The 22,725-nt window shown below is 44.0% G+C and overlaps 1 protein-coding gene across 3 annotated transcripts in view; it reads left to right on the top strand.

Moving 5' to 3' along the window:
- The window catches only part of Ctu1 (Cytosolic thiouridylase subunit 1), a 59,648-nt gene continuing 36,923 nt past the window's right edge, over positions 1–22,725 (top strand). Inside the window, exons 1-10 of one of the 3 annotated variants that reach the window (XM_075691669.1) lie at positions 1–132; positions 821–944; positions 2,190–2,308; positions 5,503–5,559; positions 6,638–6,695; positions 7,261–7,338; positions 10,680–10,721; positions 15,748–15,797; positions 19,152–19,216; positions 21,718–21,783. In XM_075691669.1, coding sequence (XP_075547784.1) covers positions 76–132; positions 821–944; positions 2,190–2,308; positions 5,503–5,559; positions 6,638–6,695; positions 7,261–7,338; positions 10,680–10,721; positions 15,748–15,797; positions 19,152–19,216; positions 21,718–21,783 — 716 coding nt within the window. In that variant the 5' untranslated portion in view covers positions 1–75. Of the gene's footprint in view, positions 133–360; positions 676–820; positions 945–2,189; positions 2,309–5,502; positions 5,560–6,637; positions 6,696–7,260; positions 7,339–10,679; positions 10,722–15,747; positions 15,798–19,151; positions 19,217–21,717; positions 21,784–22,725 lie in introns of those variants that run through there. The other 2 variants (XM_075691668.1, XM_075691670.1) reach the window with 2 other exon arrangements.

Below are 22,725 nucleotides of genomic sequence, written 5' to 3'. Positions count from 1 at the left end.
AAGCTCAGCCAAGCCAAGTTACTCCTTACGGCGCATTTACGGCGTGTTGATAATTTGGAGCACGAGGACGCGGCGATGCGACCGTGTAGCAAATGTGGTTTGTCAGGAGCCGTTCTCAAGCGTCCGAAGACAGTAAGCCAGCTAGGAAAAGAAAAATCTACGTGGCATACTACGGCTTCCTGTAGTGTCTTGAAGCGTTCCGCCTGTTTAAAGAAGCGTGTTTTCCCGGCAGCAGGCAGAATTTCTGAAACGAATTTCTTCCGGAACTCACCTCCTACAGGCGCTCCAAAGTCACGTGACAAACTGCCCGAGGGGGGGGGGGGGGTGCGATGCCTGCAGGTGTGCCCTAACCTAACCTAACCTAGTTTTCCGAGAGCCTAGACACTGCCTTTATTTAATGATTTAAGGTGCGGGTTGTTCGCAGTCGTCCGCCGACAGCTGCACGACTAAACAACGCTTCTCCTCTGATCATTTTTGCTTTGGGATCATCTGGCACACAAAAAAGGCAATTTCACAGTGCCCAGGCAAATTGCTGTAGAAAATTACAGGGCTTCGCGGTCATGGCGTCTTGATTTCGACTACTTGTTTTTTAGAGCTATGCCAGCCTTGTTTACATCTATCTGCCCTACCTCGACTTGCACAGTCTCGTTAGATCACGTTGAAAGTGACCAGCTTGTAAGCATCAAGGGAAAACAGCATTACACTTGTACTGCAACTGTCTTTTGATACTATTGTCACACCTGCAGCCGAACCATACTTTTGTGCATGACAAGTTTTGTTTTATGCTGTGTCAGGTGACTAATTGTCCTCCTTGCCACAGGGGGATGCACTGTGCAAAGAATGCTTCTATTTCGCCTTTGAGACGGAGGTGCATGAGACGATTGTGCGAGCGCACCTCTTTCATCCGGGTGATTATGTGGCCATCGCTGCATCTGGAGGCAAAGGTAGTCGCGCCATTCCTCACAGCATAATTCTGGAGCAGGTGCAGGCAATGTGTGACATTGGACAAACTCTACAGATAAATGCAGCGGATCATGAAGCCAAAAGTCCTGCGAAATCCTGTTTGGTTGTGAAGAATCATGAAGCAAAACTGACACTGACCAAGTTGAAGAAACTATTAATGACTTCACGTTTCAGCCCTTGCACGGGAGCCTTCTTCAGAATATATTGCGAACAAGGCTTCTATGTGGCGTCCAAAACATCAAATTTTAATAATTTCTTTCGTCTTGGTCAACAATAGTATTGTTTCCCTTCACAAAATCAGCAGATGGCTATGCAAGCTGAAACAATGCAACTGCTATGAAGGCACAAATGAAAACATGCTCAATGGGACAAATGCAATATATCACAGTACTTATGGGACAAGTTTTGTATCCTTGCCTATGTTCTGCCTTTTAATTTGATGTCGTCCTGTTTAATGTTATCTAGAAACATGTCAATGTGCTGCCATTTCTTGCTCAGCCAACAAATCTCTTATGTGGCATCTTCAATAAAGCTGAGAAAGTCGAGGAATTTGTGAGGTCATGCAAGCTTTATTGACAGATAGCAAGTTTGACTTACCCTAAATTTATAACATCACTGTTATGAAATTTAAGAAAGCACAGCGAAAAAAACTAAGTAATGTAAAGGTACTCAATGCTGCTATTCATTTTTCACAACAGTCCCCTAAATTTCACACAAGGTCAGTGAGCAGTGTGAAAATATTTATTTATTCTCCCCCTCCCCCCCCGAATTAAAGCACTTTTAACTGCAATTCAATTTTATTCTGACAAAAACATTCAAAAGGATATGCATTTTGTCATAGTTTTTCAATTCCCTACATGAAAGAGTGGCAGGCACGTCACCAAGGCATTTTAAAGGTGCCAGAAATGTCAGTGTTGCTGACTGCTAACGCTGTTTTTCAAAAACGTCATAGAAATAGCTTAATTACTGTGCTTGGTACTCAGTGCTAACACGTAGACAGAAATATAGGTAATCCAATAATGGTAGTGAACTGGCTGCATTGTGAAAACGCAGGAAATTAGCAAAGTTATAAGTTGGACATTATTTGATAATTACAGTGCTTTTAGGAAAGAACTCGCAGAAAGCAAGACAGGAGGCTTTGGCAGTTCTATCTCATTCATTTCTTTTTTTTTTTTTATTGAATGTGCTCAAAATATACTGCATTGACTGCCTTGTTATGTATGCAGATTCGACTGTGCTGGCATATGTGATGAAGCTGCTCAATGAACGACACAACTATGGGCTTCGGCTTGTGCTGTTGTCGATTGATGAAGGCATTACAGGATACAGAGATGACTCATTGAAGGTATGAGGCCGATTTTCCACTAACACTGTCGTGTACCTTTAACCATCCCAACAAGAGGACAGAGGGCAAGAAGCAGCATATAGCCACTGGCTTTCTTTTGCTCAAGACTTGGAGCCTTTACGCTCTATATTGCTGACTCCTGCATCATCCCCTGTCATGGAGCTGCACTATGTATTGCCAACCGCAAATGTTTTTGAAGCGTGGAAGTTGCAGAACAGTTAAATATTCTGGCAGTTTTACCAAAATTTATGCAAAGCTTTACAAAAATTTATGCAAGCAATGTGGTATCTATACTGGGGTGACCCATTGTAATTTTTTATCTCTTAGTGTACGGTTTGGCTATGACATAATCTTCTTCCTTCTTGAATTACATTCTCTGAATACTTTTGTTGTTGGAGCTACAGTTAACAGTAATGAACAACACAGAGCTAGAAGTACTCTTGATTAAAGCACTGCATAGGCCCAGGCTTACCTGAAAGCCTGGGCCTGGGTAAAGTGATATTTTGCAGGCCCGTGCATGATGTCCTCGGGCCTGGTCCTGGCTTGGGCCTGAAAACACAGACTCAGGCCCGTTCACTGATGAGCCTAGGACAGTCCTTCGAGTACATGTGGGCACTTTGCATAACTCCAAGGAATTCTGTGTAAGAGTGAAGTGACAAATTCAGAAAATTGTCTCTTAATTCCTTTATCAAACAAAATAAAAAAAAAAGAATGTTCTCATTTGTTTTTGTTTAATGTGTTTTGAAAAATACTTCTAGTTATTATTGTTTATACAAAACAAAGCTTGCTCTCATGAAAAAAAAAGATGTGTGTGTGTGTGTGTGTGTGTGTGTGTGTGTGTGTGTATATATATATATATATATATATATATATATATATACACACACACACACACACACACACACACACACACACTAACACTCACACTAAGAACTGCTCTTGACAGAGTCTCACTGTTACTGCTTTTGTGATTAAACGATTTTATCGTTCTCGATACGATTACTTCATTGCATTGTGTCATTTTACCACTTTTAATTTATTGCACCACATTGAGGAATGCTTTATGGTAGCTGCAGTACACATTTATGGCTTCCACCTTAAGTGTATACGCAGTGTTCACCATAGACAATAAATTTATACATGGGTAGATGTCTCATTTTCCTTTTATTAATGTGAATTGGTTCGTTGTGGGCAGATCGAGTGTGGCAGCTTATTTTCCATGTTCAGTGCTTTCTTGCTCAATGTAGAATAAGTACTTTTAAACTTTCAATTGCTTTGCGGCTAATGTAATTTTAAGTTTTTCTTGCTGTAAGAACTACTTGCAAGAGCCACTTTATTGTGATAGCATTTAGGACCATTGAAGCCTGATCTTGCCGCCGCCACTGTGCTGTCGCAGTATCTGTGTGCATGCGTGGCTCGTGCTTGCAATGTTGGGAGGAGTATTAGAGATGCAAAGCATGCTTACTGCAAAAGCATCAAAGTGAAGTCATGCCAAGTCACCCTCACACAGGGTATGAGACCAGGCTAGCTGGTGCTCCATCTTGTTCTGCATTGCGTAACAAGATGGATTACCATCGTGCTGTGCTTATTCTGCTTTGCTGGAGCCAGGGCAGTGTTTTGGCTTTCCCTTCTAACATGAGCATTGTGCGCACATACACTAGCAATCCTGCTGAGCAGCATTCTGCTTACCAAATCTTAGTGTGTACACTAGTATGATTGGAAAGGACAGTAAAAACCAAGCTAAATCTAGTGCTGACAAATGCAAACAGTTTTCCTAGTTTTCCATCAGTCTCATCACGTGCACCATCAATGTGCGATGCCGGTAAGGACATTTCCGATGTTTATCATCGCGCCAGCTTTGTCACACTGCTTGTGTGTGCTAGCTCGCTGTTCCTGCTGGACATGCAGCAGGTGTCTCGCATGCTGCGTCGCACAGTGTTGACACTGTGTATTGTTAGAACACTGTGCGAGGAGCTCCTGCACAACGTTAAATTTTGTTATCAATGTGATTGCTTCGTCTTTGCGCAAGACTGCCATTTCTCTGAATGATTATTGGTGTTTACTTTTTCTTTTTTGGAAGGTTACCCTTAGGCATGGTACAATTCACGACACAAATACAAGAAGGGGTTCCACATGTATACGAACAAGTTTTTCTTGTGCATAAATTCTAGCGAGGATCAGAGAAACGGCCCATGTACTTAATGGTGCAAGTCCTTGGTGTTTGCAACATACAGTGCACACAGGAGTTATAAATAAATATTCTGGCAGAACTAATCTACAATGACCATTCAAGTATGTGAATAGCTAGAATGTGTCATGTATGTGGTGTGCAAGGCCTCTCTCTCACACTGCTGGATGGATGCATGGATGGATGGATGTTATGAGCGTCCCCTTTGGAATGGGGTGGTGGGTTGCATCACCAAGCTCTTGCCCACTGAACACACTGCGTCTTCTGGTGGTGCTGTCATGAAGTAGCACAATGGCACATACACAGTGATCTAAGTTGTTGGCAAAGAGGCTCATTGAAGAGTGGTACATACCCACGGGAACAGCCCATATTTTTGACTGCACTACATTTGAGATCGGCTCACATATTTGGATTGCACTATTTTTGGGATCGGCCTGCCTTCTTTTTGGGATAGCTAGACAGCTAATAGCCAGAAAGAAAACTGGTCTGACAATGCGAAGAATGCTATTGGCCCTGCAAAAGTTTTTTAAACCAGCCTTTTCCCTGGTCAACCTTCTCATGTTAGCTCTACATGTGCTCTCTTGGAAAAAGCTTTTTCACAATGTTTTATTGCCACTGCAGTTTTATGGTAATGTCTCTGGGTGCACAACCTAAGCAACATTTTTATAGCATGTACACTGAATTCTTCCGGCGTGCCCTGGCCTGGTCATGCAGGCACAGGCTCGGGCCAGGGCCAGATTTGGAGCCACAGGCTTGGGCTGAAAAAGTTGACCCATCCAGTGCTCTACCCTGAATTAGAAACATTGCTGACGTGTGCCGTTTCATATGACTTTATAACAAAAATTAGGGGACATTCAGTGTTGTTGAATACTTGAGTATTTGGATGTATTACGTATGGCAAACTAATCTGCATTTTTGCCTGCTTGGGCAGTGACTGTGTCAGCAAGCTAAATTTTAATTTCCACAATTTTCTGAAGTCCTAAAACTGTATGTCATCCATATGCAGACTGTCGAGCGCAACCAAGAGCAATACGGCATTCCATTGGAGGTGTTGTCATACAAGGTCAGTCGGGCTTCTACAAGGAATTCTTTAACATTCTACATTCAATTTAATTTTAAGCTCAAACTAGGACTTTTCATGTAGGCAAGTTCGGCCAACAGTGGTGTTGCTTTCTTGGGAATCGGAATTGTCTCGAGAGATGCACAAATAAATATCTTATAAAATGGCACTGCTTGAAAAAGAGAGCGACAGTATTTTACCATTTATATAAGTTCACTCTTACAATCCATTACAGTAGCATTTCACAAATAAATAGAAAAAGAAAAGCAGGAAACGATAATATGTGAAAAAATTTATGCTGGATGAAGGAAGTGCATGGACTATCGCACGTGCCCACAAAAGTTGCCTAATGGGCCTGTCAATAAATGAGTGGTTATAATGTTCACAACTTTGCAGTAATGTAACAGAATGCATAACAGGGCTAGTTGGTTCACTTGCATCTTGAAACTAAAAGCGCGTAAAGATGTGATCAAAGAGAGTGGACAGGACGAGGCGCTTCATCCATCCTGTCCACTCTCTTCGTTCTCGTCTTTGTGCGCTTTTACAGTTCCAGTTTGCAGTAATGTTTGCAGTAATATTGGCTTTTACATCCAATAGCTTAAATTGGTAAACTGACCATCATCAAGGGTTGCAGAGAGACCACTGAACATAAAAAGCAAGATTATTGCAATGTTGTGGGATTTGTTAACCTCATATTCACTGTGTGCATATGTGTGTGCATGCGTGTATACGTGCAAATATCATGACATATAGGGAAATTATTTGAACTGGTTGGAAATGTAGTTGTATCAACAAGGTTTTACTTTGTTTGTGTTGGTGTAACTTGTAACTCAATTGATTGACATGCTTGCATGCACATTAGTTGCCTAGGAAAGGGTTCAGGTGACATATGACTGGTTATTTGCTGAAATAACAGCATGATATTTAATCTGATGCGATATACTTCTCCACTGCTGAACTAAGTCTGGCCAGTCTGAAGACAAACTCGTCTCTGTTAGCAAGACGGGAGTGGACATACACTTAATTCATTCGCTGCAAGCCTTGTTTGTGCAGGCCTCTGTACTTCTCTGTTGTCTTGCAGGACCTGTATGGCTGGAGTATGGATGAGATTGTGGCCCAGATTGGGCGCAGGAACAACTGTGAGTTTTTAACAAAGGAGTGAAATAGTGTGCCTCATTGGTTTAACGTGCAAGCTATGAGCTAGACAGAGGTGAGGCATGTAGGAGTGAGCACGATGTAATAACTGTTTATTTGCTTAATCCATGTGCCGGGAGAAAGTTTGCGAAGAAAGTGTCATCCTAGAAAGGAATTGACCTTTAATTTTAAGAACCTAAATGTCGAAAGTGTTACTGTGCGCTGAAAGGAGAGGGGAGAGAAATGTCTTCTGAAAAGAAAAGGTTTGCCCTATAATAATAAGTTGACATTACACCATGTTCAGTGCAGCCAAATTTGTTTGTGTATCTGATCATAAAAGTACACTTCATATTTTTTTTTAATGTTTCTTGCAAGGGTTATACGCTTTTTCAAGAGTGCTCTGCACATGCAGGCGCAGTGGTATTCTTGTGCTGTTGTAATGAGCACCGTGAAGTCAGAAGAGAGCTGAACAGCCAAAGCTTCTTGTTGGTGCTGCCTAAGAGCACATGTTTTGACTTTGCCGTGTTGAAAGTGAAGGTATCTGATTTGTTACCATCATGGCTCTTGTAGGCACTTTCTGTGGAGTGTTTCGTCGACAAGCGCTTGACCGCGGCGCAGCGAAGCTCGGCGTGAACAAGATGGTCACAGGTGAGCTTTCAGATGCAGTCATATTGATGTATTTTATTGAGTTGAGACTTATTTGGGTAACAGGAAGGAAGATTGGGCTAAGTATTTCTCATTCTGCAAAGCTGCATGGTGATTTCAATGTTTAAATGTTTTTTTAATGCTAGCTTGTTGCTAGCAGTGAAACAGACAAATGCGGACACCACTCATGTGATTTACTTGTCTTTTATTTTCATTTATTTCACACTATTCGGCCAATTGTGCGACAAACATTTATTGAATGCTTTTTAGAATACCTGCCATTTCAGACATGCTCAATAACAGTCAAGCCTCAATTTAATGAATAATTTGACAGAATACTTTTTCTCATTTTAAAGTTTTAATAAGGTGTTGTTTCCTACTTCTAATTACTGTTTTCCAAAGCTGCTTTGTCAGCTAAGATCTTGTAAACAGAACATTTCTCTGACACATTTCCTCTTATATATACAGTCAAATGTCGATATAATGAAATCGTACTTGGAGCGAAAAACTTGGGTAAATCGTGAATTTTGTTAATTCGAGGTTTGAAAGCTTCAGCATTAGAAACAACTTCAAAAATTTCCAGAGCATTCCTGGTGGATAGTATTTTGTTAGTAAGTGCTTATAAACAAATTGCAAGAAGGTCGGGCCATAATAGTGCGGTTATGAGCACCAGCGCATGTGGTGGAGATCACGCTAGGAGCGAGTGAGTGAAAACTTTATTGAGCTCTAGCAATTGTGTTCTTCTGCGGCTGGGGCGGATTCTTCAGGGGAGTCTTCTTCCTTGTTTCTTCCCCGGAGGTCTTCACCCGCTGCTTCGTCCGTCCTCTCTCGCAATGGTTGGCTGCCCTCAGTCCAGGGCTCCACTGGCTTCCGCTGTCCATCGTGCAAGCCGCACTAGACCTAGCTGGTCTTCGTAGTGGTCACTGGACAGCAGTTCCTCCCATTGCTCCACACTTGGGTGTGATATGATTGTGCTACGTCAGTTTGTTGACATGCCCATGTTATGTGGTATAATGTGGGTTTCTCATTACACTATAGACATTTGTCCTTATATAGTGTGGTGTGCATTTTACTTAGCATGTTAGGGTACGACCCTGTTTGTAGTTGTCTCCATGTGACAGCTTCGTCCCTGCTTAGGGAACTTGTGTGGCCGGGAGTACCACTTGCTGTTGCCACTGTAACCGTCTAAAATTGCACAGTACTCTCTGGGAACAGGCACGGATTCCTCGAGGATGTCGACATTGGACGCTCGGTAATTAGTGTACTCTCAAGCTATCCTGTCCGCCTCTTGGTTCCCTGCCACCCCTGTGTGTCCCGGTACCATATGATCTTGTGTGTGATCGCTTCATGTGGTTCTGTGCCTGTTGTTGCGTTTCATAGTCTACTGAGCAGAGTATGCGGAGTGCTCGGTGACTGATTCTGCCGTGCAAGTAGTTGCGGCAGGCTGTTGGCGAGTCCCAGAGCATTGTTAGCGACTGTCCGATCCGATAGCTTTCCGCTCCCGCTAGAGCAACGGCCACTTCTTCAGCCTCAACTGCCGTGCAGTCTTGTAGCGAAACATTGGTTCTCTCTCGTAGCGCCGAGTCGACCATCATTGCTACTGCATTAATGCAGCAGCAACGATGGTTGTTCGGGGACCAATGCATCGACGGGGCTCACGGCGGCCGAGATTTGCGTCTGTTGCGTTGTGCAGTGCCGTAAATCTTGGATGCCATGGCTGACCCGCAGCCAGCACGTGCTAATTAAACACAAAGTGTCAAAAATTATGGGTATTCACCCTGAGCAAAAAAAGAAAAAGAAAAAAAGTCACAGTCTTGCCAGAAAGGCGGAGCATTGATGATGATAGCAAACAGACAACTACACAAGGTAAGGTTCATAGTTTTGTCAGTGTCACACGTGCTCACGCAAACATTAACATATCTCGCTCGATGACAACGGACTCGCAGTCACAACGCGGGCGAGCACTTCACACCGTGTCTTGGAAACTTCAGATTATGCGACTGCCAACACTAGACATGTGGGAACAACAAAGTGTGCGTGGAGGCGCCAACCATTTTGACTCTACCTTTGCACTTGCCACGGAGAGAGCGTACACATGAGAGGAGGAGACATGTGCATTCCTGCCCCCCACCCCTCATAGTGTGCTTTATCGCGTTACCATGCGTTCACTCCCTCCCCATACCTCTTGTGCAGAAGGCATTGTCAGGTCACATGTTTCTCCAACCGCTGCGAGCTGCCACGTGCTCCGTTGCCTGCAGTTTGTTTACCAATGCAAGAAACGGTGCAGCGGCGTTTCCAGCCTCCCACGTACCGTCACACGCGCTTTGACAGCAGTTTTGCCACTCAAACTTTTTATGCAGAAAAATCTTTAAAATAACCTCTGCCTCGGCCGACATTTTCATAGTTTTTTGCTAGATGAACTAGCCATACAGGCTCCAAATTCATGCTTGAGATAGCCAAAAACTTTGTTAAATTGGAACAGTGTCATGAAATTACTTCGTTAAATTATAAAAGAAAATACAGTTTTCAATGTAACTAAGATCGGGAAGTGAAAATAGTTTGTTACATCATAAATGTTGTTGCATCGAGGTTCGACTGTAGAGATGTTTTTAAAACTTGGCAGCAATTATTTTACTTATATCTGTTATTGCTACGTAGTGGTTCTTTCCCCACAGATATGAATGCTTATTTGTTCTGGCCTTCCTCATGTGCTTGGTGGCAATATTGTCTCATACAATTTACACAGATATTGTGCTATGAATTTGTAGACAGTATACTGTGTAGTGGTTAGGCAACTTATTCTTGCTTGGTGTAATGCACTTTGTTTGCTCTCATCCTTTTATTACTGCTTTACCCTCAACTATCTTTCCAGTCTTACCACAAGATAGACAGCCAACTACTATTACCATCTCTTTTGTAGGTTTTGTACAGCATTGGAGACAACTGTGTTGTCTAATTTTAGCACTGAAAGAAATTGAGATGCCGTCATGAAGGTGCCCGCTCATCATGAAACAGACATGATTGAATGGATTAATTTGTGTTGTCGTTCTGAGTTTGAGTCCACAACTGGTTGAACCACAACTGATTCATGTGGCCCTGCATCTTAGATGTGCACAGCAAATTAGATAAAGAACACAAACGAAGGCACAAACCCCAACAGTGTTTAGGCTTGTGTTCATCTTCATGTATTTTGCATCGCACATCTTAGATGTGGCATGACCTGCTAGCTCCATTTGTTGCTCTATTCATCATTTGCCCTTCTTGCACACTTTTCTAAGAACATGAACAAATGTCAACAACCTTTTTATGCAGTGAGAGCCACTAATAATGTCTATTCTTTACAGGGCACAATGCGGACGACATTGCAGAAACAGTCATTATGAATGGTGGGTGGCAGCATATATGTACTACATATATTCTTGTATTATTACAGCATCTTGCACATGAACCTTTGCAGATTTTGTCGGTTGTGTAAAGACATTTTAGGACCTGCTTGCTGCCAAAGTGTCTTTTTTTGTCTTTCGTGGCTAGATGATTAGGATAGATGGAGCATAGTGGGAAAAGTGTGTACAATACTACAGTAGACTCGTTTTAAGGGGAAATTTGTTATACGAAATTTTCTGATAAACTGAACAATTTGGCAACATTTTTTAGTTTTCAAAAAATCCAATTCACTTCTGTTAAGTGGTCCTGAACCACCCCTCAGACTTGGCGAAAATACTTAGTCCACGTATAGCATACGCTGGTATGAACATTTCAGCCAAATTTTGCAGTTGTGTGTGGCACATAGAGCTTGCAAGTGGAGTGCTGTCACCTTTTTTTCAACGCTCTCTTTTCAACAGAAGCCTGCTCCTCACTCTTTTTGGGCTGCTTTATTTCGTAATATTGATGCGAGATAGGCTGGCACTTGCAGTCGCCGGCCACTTGAACGAGAACGACGAAGCACGTAATGGTACCCGCGCTGTCCAAGTGTCAACTGTTTTTTAAGAGAACACCGTTTTGTCACCACCTCGCTTGTTAACTTCGTGGCATTTTTCTGGTGGAGGTGCTGAGTACGTAGATGATATGATCGCCGGAGCATACCACAGACACAAGCCCAGCGAATAGTTTGACAGAACTTCAGAGACTCCAGCCATAGCACAGTCTGCTACCAAAGCATATGAGGACGATGAATCCACCACCTTCCCTGGTTACCACAACAGCGCAGTGCATCATCAATCGGCTCTGGATGCCAGATTTGTTTCAAGGAGGCATTTTTGAAGGCTCTGATGACTGGCTAGACCGCTTCGAGCAGGTCACGAACTTTAATGGCTGGATCCAGGAGCACAAGCTATGCAATATGTATTTTGTTCTCAAAGATTGTGCAAGGACGTGTTTCCAGAACCACGAAGCGACGTTGACATCATGGGACAAATTTCGTCTGCAGTTTATCAACGCCTATGCTAGTGTGGATGGAAAGAAGAAAGTAGAATCGGCGATCCAGGCAAGGGTTCATAGCTTGAATGAGAGCATTACCACTTATGTGATCCAAACAAGGGTTCATAGATTGAATGAGAGCATTACCACTCATGTGGAAGACATGTCTCAGCTCTTGAACTGTGCTTAAGCTACTACGGCTGAAGATAAAAAGGTATGTCACCTAATGTAAGGTGTCAAGCAAGAAATCCTTGCCGACCTCATTCACAACCTGCCGATCATATTTGGGACTTTCTCACTGAAGCCATGATTATGGAAATAGCCCTTCAACAGTGTGCCAGACAGTACAACCGTGACATAATGGTTCCAAGTAACCTCGCCGCTGTCACTCCAGGCAACGACGTCGGCGCCTTGCGTGAGCTGATCAAGGCTGTCATCAGGGAGGGAGTCAGGCAGGCCGTGCAAATTTCTGAACGGTATGAGGCACCACAGCAGCAGCAGCATGTTACTTATGCGGAGGCTGTGCAGCAACCTCCGCTGTGCAATACTTCTACCCTCGTACACCTTGCTGAACAAATGGAAGTAGGCTTTAGGCTTTGCAGTGCACCATCCTTTGCTGAAACACGACTGAGGAAGAGCAACGTCTGGTGAACCCTGGACCACCGGCCTTTTTATTATCATTGTGGCAAAGCTGAACACATCTACAAGACATGTCCTTACCACCAAGTGTATCTCCGTGGGTTCTCTCCAAACGCACCTCGTTTGGAACTAGTCCACGACATGGTGAGCGACCCGTGAAGATCGAGAGCTTCTTCACGAACCATTGTAATCCATTTGAGGAACGACTGCATGAGCCCTGTTCATTGTCGCCTGCTCGATACCTGCCGCCAAGTCCAGCCTTCTGTCGTGGCACTCCTAGGTGCCGTTCACCCAGCCCTGTGGATAGGAAAGCTGAGTCCAGTGACTTCAGGAGGCCGCTGACATTAAGTGTACTGAAGATCCTCCATTACAACGACGACGATGACAGCAGAGCGACGTACAGACACAGTCAAGTACCATAAGAGAAGGAGTAACGTCTGACATTTAGTAACCATAGACGAAAAAGTAACCCCTTTAATTGACACTGGAGTGGACACCTTGGTCATGAGCATAGACCTTTCCTGCAAGCTAAAGAAAGTTTCTACCCAGTGGACTGGGGTCACAGATACGTACCATAGGAGGCCACCTCATAAATCCCGTGGGCAGGTGCATAGCACGAGTGAATATTCACGGCTTTGTGTACGTCGCAGATTTCATAATTTTGCCAAGTTATTCAAGACACTTGATTCTTGGAATGGACTTCCTGCAGTCTAATGGAGCCATCATAAATTTGCCGGAGTCGTGGGTAATGTTTTCTACGGCATACGCCATAGCAAGCAGCAATTATGACAGTCATGACAATGCCATGTGCATTGTCGATGACAATGTTGCATTACCGCCAAGAAGTAGCATAGTAGCTCCTGTAACCTGCAGTGCATTCGACGACAATGAGGGCATTGCAGAGGCAAATACTTTGCTGCTGCTCGAACAGTACATCTGCATAGCTCAAGGCCTTGTTCATGTGCAGAGCAAATGCTCACTAGTTCTGCTGATGAATTTCCGCAACGAGTTTCAGCATGTGCCTTGAGGCATGGCAGTCGCCTTCCTCAGCGAAATTGCTGACTTCTCCAAAATCGGCACATTAGAGGTGACATCACCGGACGTGACAAATCCTGCCAGCCTAGCAGCCGCATTCACATCAATGCCAGCTTGTCAGAACTATAGAAGCAGCAACTATTAGGCCTTGTGAGTGAATTCTCTGGCTGCTTCCCCACAGAATCTAAAGTTCAGCGCACCTCATTTTTGAAACACAATATCTTAACAGAGGAGTTGGCATGGCCAGTTTGTCAGCAACCATACCGCGTGTCACCAGTGGAAAGAGAGGCAATTAAATGCCAAGTTGAAGAAGTGCTGAATGATGACATGGCTCAGCCTTCGACAGGTCTCTGAAGGTCTCTCATTGTTCTATTAAAAAAGAAGGGCAACACGCTACGCTTCTGTGTTGAGTACAGATGGGTTGGCAGACTCTTCAAATGCGACCTTTACCCCCTGCCACAATTCGACAATGCTTTGGATCGTCTATGCCATGCTCAGTTCTTCACCTCGTTAAATCTTAAGTCAGGGTACTGGCAGAATAAAGTCCACGAGCAAGACCATGAGAAAACTGCATTTGTGACTCCTGACTGGCTGTATGAATTCAAAGTCCTCCCATTCGGCCTAAGTTCAGCTCCTGCCACATTTCAGCAAATGATGGACATTGTACTCGCTGAACTGAGGCAACAGATGTGCCTGGTCTACTTGGACGACACCGTTGTGTTTTCAAGCATATATGATGAACATCACAGCTGAAGAGCGTTCTCAATGCTGTCCGCAAGGCAAATCTCACAACCAAGCCTAAAAAATGCCACTTTGGTTTTCAAGAACTCAAGTTTCTTGGACATGTGGTCAGCTCCCAGGGTGTTCGGCCAGACCCTGAGAAACTGGCTGCCATCGCCGAGTTACTTGGTCCTAAAGACAAGAAGGCTGTTCAGCGGTTTTTGCGTGTCTGCTCCTACTGTGATTGTTTCGTTGAAGGATTCTAAAAAATCACTGAGCCTTTGACCAGACTAACACGGCCACGATGTGCCCTTCGTGTGGACAGAAGAGCAAGAACAGGCATTCACAGAATCATGCAAATGATTTCAAACAGCTCTGGCGCTCGCACATTTCACATGGGCGCCAGCAGCGTTGGACTCGGAGCCATTCTTGTTCAATGGCAAGACAGTATAGAACATGCAATTGCTTATGCCAATGAACTTGGTTAAAACAATTTGGCGGGCTAGTTGGTGTGAATCCATGATAGAGCATGTAAGCGCAACTGAACAAGGACGTAGAAAGAAAACAGATACACAGAGACAGCGCTCCGTTTTTTTTTTCTACGTCCTTGTTCAGTCGCGCTTACACACTCTCATGCTTATGCCAGCCGTAGTAACTCAAAGGCAGAGGCTACCTGCTCGACCACTGAAAAGGAGTGTTTAGCAGTCATTTAGGCCATCAGTAAGTTTTGACCCTGCCTGTATGGCAGGCCATTTGGAGTGGTCAGTGACCACCGCTGGCCTTGTTGGCTTGGGGATCCTTCAGGCCGCCTTGCTTGTTGGAGCCTCCACCTTCAGGAGTAGAGTAAAACCTCGTTAAGCCGTACCCGCTTAAATAGTAGTTTCGTTTTAAAAGTAGTAAAGTCAAATCCTTGACTCAACGGCCATTGAACATAATGCGTTTTGTATGTGCATAAACCGTACCAGCTTATTGTGTACGTATCAGTTAGCACGTAGCGTTTCCACTTTTCCTCGCACAATCACGGCACCGTGTCGTCCCCATCGGGTGGCCTGTCAAAAACCCTGGCGACTGCCAGGGTTGTACTCTTGGAGAAATTATTGCGACAATACTTTAGCCCATATGAGGTTGTGTGCTATCTTAGTGATGTGAATTAAGAGGTTGTGCCTCGAAGTGTTGATCCTTGCTTGAGCCGACCGCTTCCATGTCTCTAAGTTGTGCATGTAGTACGAATGAAGCCGTACTATGCCCGCGAGTGAATTACACCATTCAAACCCTTTGCTGTCCTGTGCAGTGTGTGTTTATTATTTGCTTTCTGGGACCACATTTGCCATTAGAGCTGCCCTATCACTTTATGAACTTTATCTTAACCACGTAAGAACCAAGTTATTGTAGTGCAGGTGATTTTTTTTAAATCCTAGCTACTGCAGTCAGCTTACCTTTTCCTTGAAAATTCAGGTCACTACAGTAGTACTTTTCCATGAATATATGCACTGTTTATACACACTGCCATACTGCTTTCTGGACTAATAGCCATAAGCTAGTGACACTTCTTGCATAGTTGTCACTATTTTTTATCATGTATGACTTATTTCTCTGCTGCAGTGCTGAGGGGGGACATTGCCAGGCTGCAACGGTGCACAGCTATATCTACAGTGAGTTTTCACACCCTAGAATGTATCATTTACGTATTCATTGCTCTGAGGTGACAGACATAACTCATTCAGCCAATTCTATCCCGCCGGTTTCAAGGCCATCTTTATTGTTTGTTAAATGGATACTAAAGTGCAGCAGCAAATTTATTTTTGAAATGGTCTTTTCGGACTCTCTTTTGGCTGGAGGGTGAGCGGAGGGAAGGAGGGAGGGTGCCTCAAAGGTGGGTGCGGCAAAGGTGTGTGGAGACTCTTGTTTTTTTTTATATTGCTTTTTATTTGCATTTTTCTCAAAGAGCTCGCATTCTTTTTCCTTTAAGCCTCCGCACGCACCCAATAGCCAGATTTAATAGTTATATCCAATAACTCGGCATGGGACCATTGTAGTAAGTGGTTTAGCCCGTAGAACACACTCTAAAGATCCCGATGAGGCAGCTGCTCATCCTCGCATCCGAGTGTTGTTGAAATGCTATGCTATTAATGCTATTAGTGGGTTCAATTGTACTTCCTGCTGTATAATTAATATGGTTCAATGTTCGTGCCCTCTGCTTTTTTTGTGCAACCCGGTTACCATAACAGTTAGTGGTTACAACAACGGGATTTTCCTTGCACTTGAATATATTGTTATAAGTGGGTATGTCTGTAGCAGAAGAAATGGAAAGACCACAGTTTTACTCTTTGAATGTTACATTTAAGCCTCTGCACCAGCACGTCAGTGTGGCGTTACTGATTTCAGTGTATTTTCGTACTGTTTTGGTGGCTCCGGTTCAGAAAAATGTTATCGGTGCTTCTAAGGCTTAGCCTTTGGTAGTCTCGTATTGCAATGTAACATTCGTTTATTTATAAATGTTCAACTAACCTCAAGTAAGCAACACAATACACACAGAACACACGTAAATAACTCATGCAAGTATAACATAGGTCTAAAGCCCTTACGTTACATGGAACTCTTGTGCAGTAACTGCGAGGTAGCATTTGCAGCCATGTATTGATATTGTGCTTCTTCTGGCCTATAAAACCTTCTCTTACATTAGGAACAATCTTTCTGTATACCAGAGGTGCAATTACCAATCACACCCAACTTAATAGTCATTTTTAGCATCTTTTTGATAGTTGACAGTATAAACTCCTACATAATGAATGGGCTTCCTGGCTTACAATTGCAGCAAATACTATGTTATTTGTTTTTTCATTCTTTTGGAATTAAGCTATTCAAACAAGCTATTGTTAATGAAAAGAAGCAAAAGGATTCTGAAAGGTGTTTCAGCCTGCCATCAGATGCTGTACCTGAGGACAGGAAAGCACTTGTATCAGCTTCAACTTGCAGTTAAAGTGAACACATGGTAAGCCTTTGAACCGGTTATTTAGGAAGAGTAAATTACCCTATTTGCATGTTTCTTGCGCACCCCTGAATCTAATGCACACCCCATTTTTGTTGGCCTAAAGGAAGAATATAAATGTGCACCTGATTGTGACATCACCTGAATGTAATATGCACCCAATTTATGAAAGAAAAATGTAGCATTTTTTGTACCACATTTGGCGATTGGAAATAACAAGGTGTACAGAATTTACCTTTCACCGAAGGGAAACTTTTTATTGCAATAGCAATTATATGGACACTCCAGGCGCATTTTTGCCATTGCCGTTGCCGTGCGCTCCTGCGTGTGAGGGTGAGTCGGCGAGCGCGGTTCAATCTCGCATGCGCGAGCGAGGAGTGTGCCCCGGATGCGTGCCCTCTCCTGAGGTGCGAGAGGGAGAAGGGGCATTCTTTGGCAGCTGCTATGGTGCCTCGATGTCCTTCTCACCCGCCACTCCATACAGAGTAGACACAACCGCGTTGTCTCCGACGGCACTGGCCACGCAAATCACGGACGTCGTAGTAGACGCCTTTGGCGGACGTCGTAGTAGACGCCTTTGGCGGACGCCGTAGTAGATGCCTTTGGCGGACGCCGTAGTAGACGCCTTTGGCGGACGCCGTAGTAGACACCTTTGGCGGACGCTGTAGTAGACGCCTTTGGCGGACACCGTAGTAGACTCCTTTGGCGGACGCCATAGTAGATGCCTTTAGTGGACGTTGTAGGGATGCGTTGCCTGCACTTGTGTCTTGAAAGCGGTCTGCAATGTGGCTAAAGTGCGCGCCCGTGCGGGCCTCATCTTCGAAGTGATCTGCGATGTTTCTAGAGTGCGCCTAGTGCCGGTAGCTTCATATGCACTGTGCTTTCGACATTTCATACACGTTGAAGTGACAGATGCACGGAAGTCAAGTGCCTCGCGGCTGCTGCCACGATTTCTAACTCCAGCGTTTTCACAGACAGTTTCCACTGTCATCGAAAAATGTGTGTTCATGTTTATCTGTGCGTGCATGACACTGTGCTGGTTAATTTAGTGAAAACACATTGGCGGGCTAGTTGGTTTGAATCCATGATAGAATGTGTAAGCGCGACTGAACAAGGATGTAGAAAAAAGTGGACACACGAAGACAGCGCTGTCTCCGTGTGTATGTTTCTTTCTACGTCCTCGTTGAGTCACGTTTACACATTCTATCATTGTTAATTAGTAAGAAAATGTTTACAAGTTCATACGGCTGATAAAACTACTATCCTTACTTCGTACAGCTATCTACTAATTTGCTATTACAATCAGCGTGTCACCTTTGTGGCGGAACTGCAATTTTTTTTAAATAAGCTTTCATAATGAAAGCGATGCGTCGTTGCCATTTGTGCTTCATTGGCTGTAGATGCAATGAACACAAGGCGGTTCTCTCAAGCGATCACATTTAGAGATTACTGCTATAATTTTTTGCGAGATTTGATGGGAGGCTGCACCGGATTTGTTGAAATATGCGGCTAATAGCACTCGTGGCACCCTGCACAGATAGCAAGCTTGGCACAGTGCTAGAAATGCTGTTAGCCATACACATCGACACATCCAGTTCCAAGTCATGCGAAATCTCACAAAAGTTATGGCATCTCCAGAAGTGACTGTAGTCAAACAGAAAATGGACACAGGGCAACCTTCAAGAAAAGGTGCTCTGCCACTATCTCGTGATGGCAGTGATGCTGCGTCTGATGGCTGTGATGATAGGCTGTTGCCAAAGCTGCAGAAGCAGTTTTGGTTTTGTATCTGACTGTAACATGCCGGTAATATTTGGACCCATTTTTCCAGAAAGAAGGTGCACATTAGTTTCAAAATTACTTCCACAGTATGTTGCATATGTTGCAAGTAATTCTGAACTAAACTAATTGTGAACGCAGCTGGGCTGATTGTTTCTTCATGCTGTACAGTGTTTATTAGTGAAAAGCAATAATCTCTTAAGCACCTCTCTCTGCCATGCTATGCTTGCTTGTATTGCAGGGATCGGAAGGTGCCATACCACGATCTAAGCCCTTCAAGTACACCTATGAGAAGGAGATTGTCATGTGAGTTGTCACGCGGGAACACTAGCAGCCAATGCACAACACATGATCTGAACAAATACTTTACTTAAAAAGAAGTGTGAATGTACGAGTGGAGCCTCTACTAGCTGTGTAGCCGTTGCTGTTGTCTGGTGTTGTTGGGGGAGAGCTGTGTGCTGTCCTGTATGCAAACTGAGATTGCTTTGTAGGAAGGTCACATCTGTGATGCTTATGCTTTCGTGCCATGTACTGTGGAAGGCTTTCGTTGACATCACTGGGTTTGTGCTAACAATAACAGCTCCATTTTCCTTGATGAGGTGATTGTAAGAGCCCTTGAAAGACTATGTTGGGAGTGTTATATCCTTTGGCACTCGTCAGGGTACTCCGCAACTGCACAATTGGTCTGTTCAGTTCACTGGCATTACCAGAACCAGTTCACGAGGTGCTGCACCGTGCCATTCGTTTCAGTGTTGCAGCAATGGCACCCTGTGAACCACACCATTCGTTTCAAAAGGTGAAGGAAAGGTGCAGGGCGAGTTCATGATTTTTCCGTGTCATCCCTACTGACGGTGCTGTGTTCGTGAAGACATGCCAGTGAGAAACAGCAGCACAGCAGACAACATAGAATACTGACATAAGCACCATTGAAACCCTGCTTATGTGTATTTGTTGCACTTATGCAACACAGGTTGTGTTATTTACATCACACAGATACATTAGCATTTTTGTACTTTCTATAGCTTGCAATTCAGCCGTTTGTGCTGATCAAACCAATGCCATTTGGGATTAGAGAACATAATGTATGTCAATTGTCAGCTGATTTTCTAGTGTTCTTATTGCCCTCTACAGCCGAGCAATAGAATGAGAGGGAAAAAAATCGCCCGCATGTTTGCCATTGAAGGCACAACAAGTTTTTGTATGTTCTATATGGCATGCATTGTATGATCCTCTGTAGGGCATAACACATATCATTACATGTTCTTCACTTCGTGCTGTTTTAGGGCGCAGCTTGTCAAGTATGTTCTTTACTTCAGGAAATCCTCGGCGCATGTACACACACACACACCGTACCGCATGCGGCTTGCTCCACCGATTACTTCACTCACTCACTCAGTTCGTTGTCGCGCGTTCCCTGCATGCCAACCACGCACACATGCCTTCCATGTTCCCCCTCTCCACCACACACCGTTGCCTACCATCCCGTGCCTGCTACTCTACACAGTTGCCTACCGTCTCCTGCCTGCAACTCTACACCACCTGGCGTCGGCCCGGTACCTTCTCAAGCTCTTAGTCGCCCATTCCTGTGGCGAGCGTCACCATCTGCATAATCAAGCGAAAGAGCACAGGGAAGGATGAAAGAGCAAACACAGAGCACAGCGGGGGATGAAAGATGTGATAAGGAAAGCGGAGGAGGAGGGTATGGCGAAAGTGTGAGAAGAAAAGCGTAGTGCATCGATAATGGCTACGAGATGGCACCAGAGTAGCGCGAATCGTCTGGGCAGTTTGTCTGCGGCAGCTGCTGTGAATCACGCCCACATGTCACCCACGTGCTGCCTCTCGCAATCTCCGGATTAGCGAGGCAATTGCGCCACACTTCGCTCCATTCGCAACATTCCATACAGGACAGATTGTCCGTGCCAGCCAATATATAACAAAATGAAAACACTTGGAGCTGGACTGAAATTTCGCATTAGGGAGTATTGTAATCATCGGCAAATTAAGACCAAACACCTCTGAAGTCATCATGTACCTGCAGTTCATGGCCTCTCATACCAATGCTCAAGCTTACGTGGGCTTAAATTTTTTTAAGGCCTGCACCGTGTCTGCACCTCTGCAATTCATTTCAAGTGTTGTGTTATGCTTGCATTACTGAGATCGAGCTGCACAATTTCTGAACTTCTTGTTCCCCGTAGTGAACTGTTGTACATTGGTGCAGGTGAATTAAACGAACCTATTGTGAAAGCAATGCAGATGGAAAATATTCTTGCCTTTTGTCACATCTTTCCCATTTCTTTCGGTACCATATGAAGCCAAGGAAATCACAGGGGAATCAATTTTTAATTTTTAATTGAAGTGTAGAAATGATGAGCTAAAGGGAAATGCAAGTGGACGAAAATACAACTTGCTGCCTGTGGGAGCCAAACCGACAAACTCCACATGATGTCTGTGTAGCACTACCAATTGTGCTACGGCGGTAGCTGTTCCCAAGCCCACATTTTTGGGGTATTTATGTATGTGTACAAGATCTTACCATGGAAGTGTTGGCTAGCGCCACCCATGGCCATGGCTGCGGATATGGAACATCATTTTTTGACTGATGGCGTCAGCCACTTCATTAGCAGCCTATCACTAGGGCTTACACTTATTTGGGTAACTGGACTGCGTGACATGCATGCACAGTTCTTTCACTCAGTTTTCAGCTCAACCGAAAACTTGAGTTAAATTCTGAATGCCTCACTGTGATCTCCTCTTTGCTGTATGCACACCACAGTTGCCACTGCCATAAAAGCTTCACCCTATTGCAGGTATGCCCACTTCAAGAAATTAGACTACTTTTCTACAGAGTGCATCTACTCCCCAAATGCCTACAGGTGGGTGAGCTGGTATTTGGGAATATTGGGAGCATTGGAACAAATATTGCGTCTTTGAGTTCATTGCACCATGCCGCCATTTTAAAAGTGTGTGTTGTAGAAAACATGTCGTAGGGACCATATGTTTGTGAAGTGAATAAAATTTACAGTGTTCTTCCTGCTTTAACATGGCAATAAGCATGCGTACATTCAAGTGAAACCTTTTATAATCTGCTTAGTGCTGTTAGTTATACCATGGATGAAAGATTTTTATTGTTGATCATTGTCATTATATCTATGAAGTTGGTAGACTTGCATTATTTTTACGTGTGACCTAATCAGCCACTGTAGATTAAAAAAAAGCACAACAGTACTGAAAATTTATATCAAAAATCTGTTTTCTGTACATGTACACCATTAGTGATGTTTAACTGGGAACTTAGGTTCGTGCCTACTCTGAAAGTCATCGCTGGGCACATGAAGCACTCTGGAGCTTTGAAGTGCATTGCAAAGCAGCCTTAATATGCACATGGAATTTTTCACTCATAAGACCCTGCAAATAGCATACTGGTGAGGCTATCAGGTCTAAGTAGGCCATCTGCCATTTGTATAGTATGTCCTGCAGATTTTCTTCACAAGGTAGGTAGTAGTAGCCTTATCACCTACTGGTCCAGTTCACTGCCCATCTTACAGTGACCCACCTGCCACTTGATTATCGTATTTGCACGATTGTACCACACCCCCAATTGTAATTGCGCAGTGATATTACTGCCAACAGATTAACTTGGTGCTGATTCTACTGCCCACATAAAGTAACGAAGCTTGAGTTGATACGTACTGTGTTGAAACAATTTTGTGGAACGTACAAAGGCACATAGGCACACAGCTGAACCTTAGCGGCTAGTCGCTATCGGAGTCCGACGCCAACTCCTTTTCGCTGTCCACAGTTACCGTTACCAACCA

The sequence above is a fragment of the Dermacentor variabilis genome, chromosome 5 (genome assembly GCF_050947875.1).
Source record: "Dermacentor variabilis isolate Ectoservices chromosome 5, ASM5094787v1, whole genome shotgun sequence".
NCBI lineage: Eukaryota > Metazoa > Arthropoda > Arachnida > Ixodida > Ixodidae > Dermacentor > Dermacentor variabilis.
Note: the sequence above shows the minus strand (reverse complement) of the source record. Positions and strands in the feature narration are given on the sequence as shown.